The sequence below is a fragment of the Mixophyes fleayi genome, chromosome 4, assembly GCF_038048845.1.
Source record: "Mixophyes fleayi isolate aMixFle1 chromosome 4, aMixFle1.hap1, whole genome shotgun sequence".
NCBI lineage: Eukaryota > Metazoa > Chordata > Amphibia > Anura > Limnodynastidae > Mixophyes > Mixophyes fleayi.
This window is the reverse complement of record NC_134405.1, coordinates 336483673-336496426: the sequence shown is the minus strand read 5'-3', so window position 1 is coordinate 336496426 and position 12754 is coordinate 336483673. Positions and strand designations below refer to the sequence as shown.

Sequence of the window (12754 nt, the reverse complement as noted above, 5' to 3'; positions counted from 1 at the left end):
CGTGCCGAGTGTGAGCGCTGTGATTGGATGGGACAACTGTCAATATCAAAGAGAGTCTCTAGCGGATAAGGGACAGTTCTGGCTGCAGAGACACCGGAGAGCGCAGCTGGATGAGGACCGGAGAGCACCATGGCCACCAGCACCAGGTGAGGACCATTCTGTACTGTCCTATACCAGACCTAGGCAACCCTGGGACCTCAGGCTGAAATAGCATCAGTCTGCAAGCTCTTGGGACAAGCAGTGTGATTCTGCTGCAGAGCTCTGTGGGTGAGTGGGCTGCAGAGCCAGGAAAGGGGCCATCATACCACTGAGCTGGATGGATTCCCAGAATCCCCCTTTAAAGAAAAAAGAACAAACCAAAAAAACTACTAATTCTGAATTTTGTTTGTTAATTTTATTAAAACTTGACTAGTTTTTTTTTTTTTTATTAAAGTGTTATATTTAAATGATAATAGTAAAGTTACTATAAAAAAAATGTCTAAAACCAGAAATCCTGAGTCTGATTAACAGGCGAAACAAATTTTAGAGACCCCTGTGCTGTGGTGGTACACAAGGTGGTACACAGGGACTGTTCAGTCAATTGAGGACTGTCCAGTCAATTGAGGACTGTCCAGTCAATTGACCTAATGTGACTCCTTCAGGACTGGCAGCTACAGGTAAATGAAAAGCTCTATCAATACTGAATAGAATAATATGGGGATGGGGCGTCACGTCATAAAGGGGTGGATGAATTTTTACTTTAACTGAGCCCTTATAAAGCTGGGTACAGACTTCAGAATTTTCCACCAACTTTTTATGCCGATCGATTTTACATGCGATCGATGTTCCGATTGCTCGGTCCATGGACTGCATACACACTAGCCTTGTTTAGGAAGATAAAGGGAAGAGCGGACATCCCTTTAGCGACATTTTAAAGCCAATGACTGTAATTTCGTACTCACTGTTGTGGATCGGTCGGAAGTTTATACACACTACACAACGGAAACGAGATTGGAACGAAAATATTAAACGGTACGACCAACCAAATGAGGCGACAATCGTCCATTTGGGCAGACTTTCGACCATCGTGTCACACACTGACCCGGCTTTTGAATGAGCGTCGTATGTCGGCTGATTGAGCTGATTATTGGACGAAAACCGTTTCGTGTGTACCTAGCTTAAGTAATGAAGGGTGCCCATTCTATGTAGATTTTCTAGGATTTTATTTCAATACGTTTTTACTTTGACGTTAGGGTTTCTTGACTAAGTGGTATGTGAGACATGTAAATCCTTTATACCACTGGAGAATGCAGTGAAAAGTAATTTAATGAACTCAATGCTGCTAGTTTAGGACCAGGTTACTATAAACACCACAGTGACCTCAGTTTGTGGCACAGTCCTGAAAACTGCAGCAATTAATATGGACTTTGTGAAACTTTCCTGCAGGTTAGACGACTCTCCCTCCCCTGAGGCGGTATTCCCATGTTCTAATCCCTCCTCAGGATAGACACGTCCCCCAGTAGACAGAGGGTATCAGTAGGATCAAAGGGACTATTATTTACAGAGAGCTACGATCGCTGCAGTCTGTACATGTTGCAGGCAGGTGCAAAATTATTAAGTTCTGTTTCTTTGGGAAAATGACCTTGCTCTAATTATTATTATTATTATAGACTTGTAAGGTGCCACAGTGCTCCACAGCTACAGACAGTGGGGAAAACAGCATATATAAAATAAGGACATACAAGGTAGACAAAATAAATGCAGACTTGAAATCAAAGGGTAGAAGTCAGATATCATAAATTCTTTAACTTTGCCACTTTCATCGCTATCTATAAACTTGAACACAAAATAAATACGCCCATCTGACTTTATGCCAAAACTAACAGTGCTTTAGCTGAATTGTAATAATATATTTCTTTATTACGAAAATGCCACATATTCAATGCAGAGTGATCGCAGTTTGTTCAAGTAGGTTTTATCGCTTTTACTGCTTGGCTGTACGGGTGCCCAGCTTAATGCGAAATTTGTTCCCACCTGTAGGGTGATTTACAGTCCTCTGTCATTTGTGCCCAAAATATGCCCAATCACAGTTCTATCCATTTGGATAGGATCATTATAGGGCAATGCTGTAGATTTCTGTAGCAGGTACCTCTCCTGTGCTGGAATATTCTGACTAATTGGGGTCCAGGCAAGTTAGATTGTTTTTTATTTTGCCTTACTTAACATTGACATATAGTTGTGGGGGGAATTGTCCTTTAAGCATTATCCAATTACAAACATTTATGCTTGGAGTTTCTGATTAGTCAGAAAATTATTCAGAAGTTGTTGACTGCATACTGCCATATTTTTTTTACCCTATCAGTCAATAAACTGCCCTGTTCATCTTGCTAGCCCTGTACTGTCACCCCCTTCCCCCACCTCCCACTTCACCCCTAAATTCTGCTGTGTGGTCATATTAATTCTTTCCCTGGATCTCCATAAATGTTTTTGTTATGAATTGTTATGTTTGTTGTCTGCGCTTTGTCTGTTTCCTGTTCAGCCGCCCTGATACCAAAATACAGAATTCTAAAAATAATAAATAAATAAACTGTTCTGTTCTTAATAATGAAGTGTTTCTGTTATTCTCTTTTCTTTGATCTCACAGATGTCTAAACTTCCCCCCAGCCAACAAGTGCTGAGATTGTATGCAGTATTTAATTCAAAATAAAATACACCCAGAAGGATAAATGCTAAAGTCTTAAAATAAACTTTTGTCTTTCAGTTTTATGGCACTTTATAGACAAGGTGACCGAATAAATCATTGTCTATCTGCAGACTCTGACACCCTAAGCATCTGCAATGAAATAACTGTGTATAAGTAACTTTGTGGCAGGATCATTCTGCTTCTGTTTCTAGATATGTGGCAATTGTAAAGTTTTGTATCTTCTGGAATGGAGAATCCTCAACTGCTCTATGTAATTATAGGAGTTTAACTCGGATCATGATCAGATTAAACCAGACAATTTTGGAAGCTGCAGAGTGACTGTATTTAGTGTTACAGGATATGTGTGTATGATAAACACTAACACTGCTGTTCACACTGTGTGGTTCTGGGACTACTTGTTGTGTCTTTGTGGTAACCTCTCACCAGCCTTCAGTTCCTGTCACAAGATCACTAATTGTTGGTGCGTTCAGTGGTTTTATGTGGTTGGTTATTTTACTAACTTAGTGTGTTGGATGGTTCTGTATGTTTTGTTGTATTAATATTCAATAGGAGCTCTATATAAGAACATAGGGATGGTGTGCTGGAGAGACAATGCCCTGTCTGTGTGATATACGCTGTGGAGGAAGCCTCGTTAGATGTGGGGATAGTGAGACAGAGCTGTGGAAGTGACATTGTATCAATCTGTTTGTGTCATCAGACGCAGAGGTCTCCTGTACTCGCGCCTCTGCCCCCCCTGGTCCTCGCTGGCAGACAGGTCAATCAGGACTGACAGCCCAGCAGCTTGTTACAAAAGAGCTTTCACCTATTGTACAGGTTGGATCAGCAGTTTGGTGTGAAGTGACCGGTTCTGTTATGTTAGAGCAGCCTCCTCCATTATCACCTCCTGCTGTCATCAGTTCTCAGGGCAAAGGGCATAATGATCTGTCACTTCTCCTCAGTCCTCTCTTCCTTCCCAATAGCAATGAGTTCTCCTGGCCTTTCCGTTGCCCCAGATCCCCAACCCCGGACTTTCCGTTGTCCAAGATCCCCCATGGCCTTTCCATTGCCTGCTCCCTTGCCCCAGTCAGTTTCCCTACACCCAGGCGCTCCCTTGCCCCAGTCAGATCCCCCCCCCCAGACGCTCCCTTGCCCCAGTCAGATCCCCCCCCCCCAGACGCTCCCTTGCCCCAGTGAGATCCCCCCCCAGACGCTCCCTTGCCACAGTCAGATCCCCCCCCGATGCTCCCTTGCCCCAGTCTGATCCCCCCCTAGACGATCCCTTGCCCCAGTCTGATCCCCCCCTAGACGATCCCTTGCCCCAGTCAGATCCCCCCCAGGCGCTCCCTTGCCCCAGTCAGATCCCCCCCAGATGCTCCCTTGCCCCAGTCAGATTCCCCCCCCCAGACGCTCCCTTGCCCCAGTCAGATCCCCCCCCCCCCCAGACGCTCCCTTGTCCCATCTCTCGCCCTCCCTCTGTCTCTCTCTCTCCTAGCCCCCTTTGCTCTTGGCCTTCCTTACACTTCTGAGTGCTCACCTTGGGGGCTTTAGGCCTTGACAATAAACAGCATAAAGTCCCAATCCCTTAGATTTCAGCCACAGAGGGATCTGATGGGTTAATTGTGTGTTACAGTATCTGCCATTTTACACAAAGGACGTCCATGTCTGAGCTGTACTTTATAGCAGCAATGGGCTTATCCAGCAGCTTTACTGTACATATCCTGCAGCGTAAGCACAGCTGTTATATAGATTCATTCAGAGGCCTCGTTCATCCCGCGTCCCATAGCCGGTTCCCCTATTGTTATCAATTGTGCAACGCTGGGAAATATAGGAACAGTAGTCCTATATCAGCCACAGATATATCCGGGCCCCTCACAGATTGTGACCAAAGTCATAGCAAGTTCAGGATTATCCACCTTTGAACGACTTTAATATATTACTTGCACCTGCCCTCCTGCCACTTTAACTGCATACATTGCTTGTTGCCAGTTCTCGTACTCTCAGCATTGGATGTAACTGTACCCAGAGAGCAGATCTGTGTCAGAGGAAAAGAAACAACTCTGCCGAATGATATGTGGTCATGGATGAAAAACACAGAAAGAGAAAGCTGTATAGTTCAGTGGATCCCAAACTTTCTTAGTTCGAGGCGCCCTTAGGGTCTCAATAATTTTTTCAAGGCACCCCTAAGCCAAAATAATTACCAAGTAGTCACCCGCCTTGCTTAACACCAGCCCTGGCCAAGGCACCCCAGGGAGATCGCCACGGCACCCAGTTTGGGAACCACTGGTATAGTTAATAAAAGTCGCAGGAAGACACAGACAAGCCAATAGATTAAAGTAATATGAATGGGAGAAACTGTGGGACCTATGGCATGTTTTATACAAGGGAAACTGACCTGCTGCATGTCTACTTACATTCTGTTGGATAAATAGGCACCCAAGCCACACCCATTTCCAGACAATGGCCCGCCCCTCTCCTGGTTGGCGACACCCCTTTGAAAATCAGGGCTTTTGACAACTATCAAAAAAAATCCCTATTTTTGGTACTCTGTTCTTAGAATGGTCGCAATAAACTGCCCAGCAAAATAGACTGCGCTAATTACAACGATCACCCGAAATAAAAATTCAGTTAATTATTTTAACAGTATTGATACAAAATATCACATTGCAATGAGTTTGCTTAAGAAAAGTCTGTATAACAATTGGAGATGATGCAGGGTCAGACCCTTCCAGTCTAATGTCTTACAGGCGGGAATGGGAATTAGCGCAGTCGACTCTTTGCGCAGTTTGTTGGCAGGTTGTCACAAAATCATTAAATAAAATTATTCATATTATTGATTATCATAAAAGGGTTTGGAATGTTTGTGCCACGTATAATGCGTTACGTGTGACAATGGGTCCTTGTAACTGGATTTACTGGTGGACTATGAGTCCAACACAAAACACCTTTACGCCAAAAACGGTCACTCTGTCGCCGTTTCAAACTTGTCCTTACATGTATCAGTGTTTTTACCAAGGTCGGAGAGAGCTGACAATAAGATCTCCATCAACGCTCTTTCAACAATTAATTTTTTTCTCCCACCCCCCAGGGATAATGTGAATCACGAACTTTCCAAACTGTTCAATCAACTCTGGGACGCGGATGAGAATCGCATGAAGCCTGGCAAGGATTACCGCATCTCAGTCCAGGTACAGTCGGCGGAGGCAGCCATGTTTATTCTGTTAAATAATATATTTGAAACAGGGGCGGATCCAGAGGGGGCACTAGCAAGTGTCGGATCACGTTTAATGTTTTCGGGCCACGCACTGCAGAGATGTTTGTGGGAGAGAAGTGATGGATCCAGTCCTCCTGCTCCGATTGTGTTTAAAACAGCCATTGGGCAGAGCCGTGCAGTGTGCGGGCGTACAGTTATTGGGTATGACCGCAGAGCTCAATGATTGGGGAAGGGCGCTGGCCATTCACCAATCGGAGTAGTAGGAGATCCCTCCTCTCGGATTGGTAGATGGTTGGAACTGTTGACCAATCAGAGTGCCCCAATAGTGATAGGTGAGGGAGAAGCTCTACTAAAACTCCCCCCCCCCCCCCCCCCCCCCCCCAGATGCATCCCTGATTATGGGTGTATCCTGTTACTATACTTAGACTACTGTGTATAAATACCATTCTCTTTTCTCAATGAATGCAATGATTTTTGCTATAGGTATTTGGTGGTGAATGAATGACAGGTGCCAGTGAAATAATTATGACCCCTCTGATAGACTAGACAACCCTAGTTTTACATGGGAATTAAACACACTTAAATGGGGTTTACACCACATGGCTTTAACCTATTGGCTGACATATGCGGCCTTTGCTAAATACATTGCATTATCTATGGGGCTTTCTCCTTTTCAGCCATGTGTTTATATCATCAGGCATAGTTGATATAGTATAGTTCGCTTGTGATCTATGCATTGAGTACAACTCTATACGTAGAACAGCTTTGTGTTGTATTCAAGGTCAGTGCAAATAATTGATCTAAATAGCTGAAAATTACAGAAGGAAGCAATGCAATTAATGAAAATGACAAGAGGGCGTTTAAAGTCTGCAAATCTTTCAGAAGAAGTCATGGTGGAATGTTAGATTAGGGCGAACATATTGGTGAACAAGACTTGGTGATACAGGAATGGTTGTGTCTCTTGGTGGGAGTGAGATCTGTTTGCTCCTCATTGATATCAGTCCTCCCACCTCAGGGGCAAGCAGGATATGTGCCGGCCAAGACCAACAAAGCCAGAGACAGCGCCCGTTTTCCCCTGTTCCAATTTGTCGATGAGGAGAAGCTGAAAAGCAGAAAGACCTTTGCAGGTGAGTTCTCCTCATTACACTGTGTTTCCTTTAAGATTGAGCATGTAAATAATATATAGTACGATGAAAGGTGCCGCCACTACCTGTAATAGTGACTCCGCTGTATAGATCCAAACAATTTACAGAACTCTTGTTAGGAAACTCTTAATATATAAATATATACCGTTGACATGTTCTGTGTATTGATCAAGGCTCATAAAGCTTTAGCCTACTTTAAAGCAGCAATCCTGCCAAGAAGGTTTCTTTTTCTTTAAATCGCAAGTTAAGTAGCTTTTGAAGCATGCAATAGTTTTTCTTAGCTGTCCTCCTACAAATCATTATCTCCTTTTCAAAATCTCTCTGGCAGGTAGACAAATATGACTGCCAGTAACACGCACAGACTTGCAGCATGTCATATGATGGCTAAGGGGTGAAGGCGGGGGAAGGATTTGACAGTGAAGGCAGAGCTTAGAGGGTTGTTCCCCAGCCTGCTCACTACATCATGTGCGATGTGACTGTGGTTGCCATGACAGTCACATGCCACTGTGAAGCTGTTCTCCCAGATCTTTCATTATTTTTTTCAAATTGCCAAATAAATCGAATAGGTTCCTATCACCAGCACCAACCACTGGCGTTATCACCTGCTAGCTCTTTGTAGCTTGCCCAATTAGCATTCAATTTTTAGGGATATTCCTTGAGCAATCATTGGTGGACAGTTTCCACACAGCTGAAGGTGCTGCAAAAAATAATCAGGTCCCGGACTGCATTCTGTGACCAGATCTATGACCTTGGATGATGGAGTTTGGAGTCAGCTTTGACGTCCGATGAGTGCTCTGTTGATGTTCCTCAGTAATCTGCCTGCACAGTGCTGTATAGACTGTATCTAGCCTCAAATTGCAATGCAGATTTTGTTCCACATTATCCTGTGAGACCAGATAGGATCTGATCCGGAGATGTAGGAAACGGGAGTGTTTTTTTGTTATTGTATTTCTGAGCCGTGGAGAGACCCGTGGGAGGTATGACTGGATGGAAGACTGCCAACCTGTTTAAACAAACTTCTTGAGCTTTGTTTTCCTAACAGCTAAACAAACAATGGTTAAAACTCTGATATCCCCAGTGTGTGAGATCTCAGATATGTAACGTCTGGTAAACTGAATTATGGTTACTCTGACGTGCTGCTGCAGCTAAGTTTGAAAGGAAATTTTCATACAAATGTCTGAAACCACATCCCATCTCAGTGGACAGTGTCATAAATGGTTCTGATACTTGTCAAAAAGCTGAAATTTCAGTCAGTTAGGCTGCTCACATCATTAGCACTAAGCCAAAATGGTGCATTTCAGATCACAACTGTAAGCTTGTCACTCACTCTCTGCTGAATTGGGATATTTAAGTATAAATACTTAAGGAATTTTAAGTATATTATTGTACCAAAGGGTTCTGGGTAGACACCCCCTCCCCCGATCCCATTCTCGCTTCTAGACTAAACTCCACAGACAAGAGTAGAAGAAATCACCTTTCGCTAAATACTTTAGCAGAAGGACTCTCCCCTCTCTCCGCCTGCTGCTGTAACCTCCAAATTGCCTCCACACACAGCCTTTATTTCCCTCCTCGACAATTACGAGATGGCCACCGGGGTGACCGAAGTCGTGACCGCAGAGGAAGTGGCAGAAATAAATCGTTTCCTCGACGCAATTCTAGAAACCAAAGTGATGAAGGTGAGCGGGGTCCTGTAGGCTCCATGTTGTCTCATTTCTCTGCTAGCAGGTTGGGGAGACGCGCGCTCCATGCTGTCTCGTCTTGGTGTTTCAGATCGCACATGAATATTTGGTGAACAAAAACTGGTCTAAGCCAAACCTAAAGGATTTTAAGACCCAACTCTACAACATCTGGTTCCAGCTGTACAGCAGACAGTCCGGGGCCGGGTGAGCAGACCCTATATTGTCTTCTTATTAACCCCTAATAATACCCAGATTTACCTCTACAGTCCCATAGTTACTCCTTCAAACTGACAAGTGATTGATTCATGTATTTATTGCGATATTTTAATGGCAATATCCACTATCTTCCTGCAAAAAATAACCAATTTTTTTGTTGTTACTCTCAAAATTGGGTTATTTAAGGGACGAGAAGTAAAAATGTATTATTCAGATGATCACGCATTGAATCTCTTAGCTTTTATGCCATTTTTGAGCATGGTTCAGGTAACCGCTTTCCCCATCCCTACTGTCAGATTCCCTGCAGGAATAGGCTGTGATTGGCCATAGCTGCTCTACGTAGGGAGCGTCGGATAATTTGGGATACTCCTGTCACCTCTAAATAAAGGACCCAGGGAATTGATGGTGGGTTTTCTGAATGACTGATGGAAGTTTCTTGTTGTTGTTGTCAAACTTAGGGCTAGATTTACTAAACTGCGAGTTTGAAAAAGTAGAGATGTTGCCTATAGCAACCAATCAGACTCTAGTTATTTATTTAGAACATTCTACATTCTACAAAATGACAGTTAGAATCTGGTTGCTATGGGCAACATCTCCACTTTTTCAAACCAGCAGTTTAGTAAATATACACCTTAAACTCTTTGGGGGGCTTCCTATGGAAGATGAAAATCCATTTTGAAGTCGATGGACCATCCTAACTTGTAGTTGTGGGATTGTCTGCAGTAAAGCTCCATATAGGAATTTTGTTTATTTATTTTTTAAAAAAGGTTTTGTAGCTTGCACGCTCCCTGTTTTTCTGCCGTTTAATCATATATTTTCTTAGACCATTAGACTGAAATGACACCGGGTTGTCCCAAATAGACACTTCCTAATTCCCTGTTTATTTTATTGTCTGAATTGCTAGTCACAGCCATCATCCGTACGCATTTTGGGTGCGCGTGCGTAGAAAGGAAATGCAATAAAATTTAGCAAAAGTGATCACAATGTTTGGGGGTATTTTTGTGTAAAAAAATAAAATAATTAATAATTCCAGTATGAAAAATTATTTTTCATTTTTTTTTTATAACTGTTCTACAGAAATGATTCCTGTGGCTTTGAGCACGTGTTTGTAGGAGAGTCTAAGAAGGGACAGGAGATCATGGGACTCCACAACTGGGTCCAGTTCTACCTGCAAGAGAAGAGGAACAACATAGACTATAAAGGATTTGTGGGCCGCCAGTCCAAGAGCAGGGTAAGGGCGATGTTACGAATCCATGTGTTCGCTGGATGCTAGTGACTCAGAGGGGGGGGAGAAGGAGGATGCAGTGCAGATAGAGCTCAGATGGGTGTTCCAAAGCCTCTCTGCTCACTACATCATGTGCCATGTGACTGTGGTTGCCATGGTAGTCCAAAAAGCAGAAATAATTAATAGCAGTCTGAAGAAACGAAAAAAGGGTAAATGATAAATACCAGCATTTTTCCATACCTGCTTTTTTTCCATGGGATTGCTGCTAAACTTATTATCACTATTACAGTACAGAGCTGCACACTCGCCTGCATAGGCAAACCAAGGCTGGGGGGGGGGTTCCTAGTGCCTGGAAACCCCCCTCCAGACCTGGGGCACTGTATACTTGAGGTGGTTGGATCTGCCCCCGCTTCACACGGCTCTGCTTGAAAAGGGAGAGCTGTGTGCACCTAACAGTAGTGCACGGAGCATTGCCCATGTATATTAAGGGGATAGGAAGAGTTGGAGAGCAGCCAAGCACTGTCTAATATTATAGCTACGCCCCCATGCATGCTGGTCACGCCCACTGGTGGCGTGGTGTGGAAGCCCCCCTCTACAAATCCTGCATTTGCCCCTGACCTGGGTTTTCGTATCTCTTCCAGCCCGATGAAGATGACCAGGTGTTGAATCTGCAGTTTAGCTGGAAGGACATGGTCAAACCGGTGGGCAGCAGCTTCATCGGAGTGAGCCCGGAGTTTGAATTTGCCGTCTACACCATTGTCTTCCTGAAGTCCCAGGAGAAAACCACCAAGGAAATTGTGCGAGTGGAGGAATACGAGCTGCAGATTTTGGTGAATCGTCACGGGCGGTACATCGGGACAGCCTACCCCATCCTGCTGAGCAGCAACAACCCTGACTTGTACTGAGCACATGTGACCACTACTGCCCCCTAGTGCCTACTTGTGGGAGAGGCAGAATGATATCAATGTAGCAGCTATCGATCTTCATCTGTGGCCTACACGCAGTGGAGGTATCCATGGTACGGGACTAAAAAATGACAGCCTCTGCTGTATGTAGGTTAGCTTTAACATTTCACTCCTATACAGAATGGGTACAAGCTTATCAAACAAGAGGAGAACATGGGCCAGTTTATTTTTATGGGGCTCAATAACGGTCCCTCTCTCAGGTCTGTTTACAAAAATGTGGCTTGAAGAAATACATAATCTTTTATAATATGCATAAAAAGCACCATAAGAGATAATATATTATTTATGGCATTTTCGGAGCCATGTTTAGGAGACCAAAGATTTTCACCCTGTGCCTTTTTAATTAATCGTAACTAAGTGATGTTTATTAACGGTTTCCAATGCAGGAATTAGCTTGGGTTCTGAATGACCTTGTGACCCATTAAAATGATGTTATTATGTTGAATTTAATGTGTCCTTTGCTTGTTTCTCTACCTGCAAATTCACTTTTTTATGATAATGTTCTTTTGATATTAACGGAATGGACTATATTGTTTTTTCCTTTAAAATCTTCCTAACAGGCTGCTGAGTCGAGTCTTGCTCCCCCGGGCTAAAATTTGCCAGCCCTCCCCTGCCTATGGTGGGAAAGCTAGCCCCAGGGCAGGAAAGAAAACTTAATACAGCAGAAATATGTGTTAGACTATTGGCCACTAGAGGTCGCTGTATCACCGTCGTAAATGTAGACCGATATAAAAACAGGTTATTCCTGAGACCAATTTATTTTATTACTATGCACAGAACCCACATTGTACTGAAACAAGGTATTTATAAATAAAAAATAATATTTTGCTAAATTATCTTCCATCACTACGACAAAGGTGTTAAGTCAAGTTTTTCATTCCAATGATTAGTTTGCTGTTATTAATATAATGTAACAATGTGGGCAAATAAAGTTGATAGTGTACATTTCAGGTGGGTGAAGATTAATGTGGCCCCTGGGTGGTAATTAAGCGGTATATAGAGACACCACAGGGCGATATGCTATGTAGAGCGGTATATAGAGACACCACAAGGCGATATGCTATATATAGCGGTATATAGAGACAACAAAGGGCGATATACTATATATAGCGGTATATAGAGACAACAAAGGGCGATATGCTATATAGAGCGGTATATAGAGACACCACAGGGCAATATGCTATATAGAGCGGTATTAGGAGACACCACAAGGCGATATGCTATATAGAGCGGTATATAGAGACACCACAGGGTGATATGCTATATAGAGCGGTATATAGAGACACCACAGGGCGATATGCTATATAGAGCGGTATGTAGAGACACCACAGGGCGATATGCTATATAGAGCGGTATATAGAGACACCACAGGGCGATATGCTATATAGAGCGGTATATAGAGATGAGCTGCCTCTCTGCACTGTCCCTGGGCAGTGTGGTCACTCACTATGATGTCAAGTGCGTGATGTCACCAGGGCCTGTTGAAAGAGGCAGACCTGATAAAATAAGGACACTGCTGTGGCAGATTATAATGGGGGGTGTTTAGGAGCTGCCCATCCAAGCTCAGTTGTGTAAGAATGACCTTGGAGTGTGGAGCTCAGCCTGTGTTCCAATGAGCATGGGGATATGTTCTTAAAGTGGGCAGGACAGT

General features: G+C 43.5%; 1 protein-coding gene across 1 annotated transcript; it reads left to right on the top strand.

Moving 5' to 3' along the window:
* Positions 1-37: 37 nt before the first annotated feature.
* On the top strand, positions 38-11548 carry LOC142153182 (poly(U)-specific endoribonuclease-A-like). Its single transcript, XM_075210519.1, has 7 exons — positions 38-146; positions 5748-5847; positions 6889-7000; positions 8573-8694; positions 8789-8901; positions 9991-10144; positions 10780-11548. The coding sequence occupies exons 1-7, from the start codon at positions 130-132 to the stop codon at positions 11041-11043; spliced, it is 882 nt and encodes a 293-aa protein (XP_075066620.1). The 5' UTR covers positions 38-129; the 3' UTR covers positions 11044-11548.
* Positions 11549-12754: the final 1206 nt, after the last annotated feature.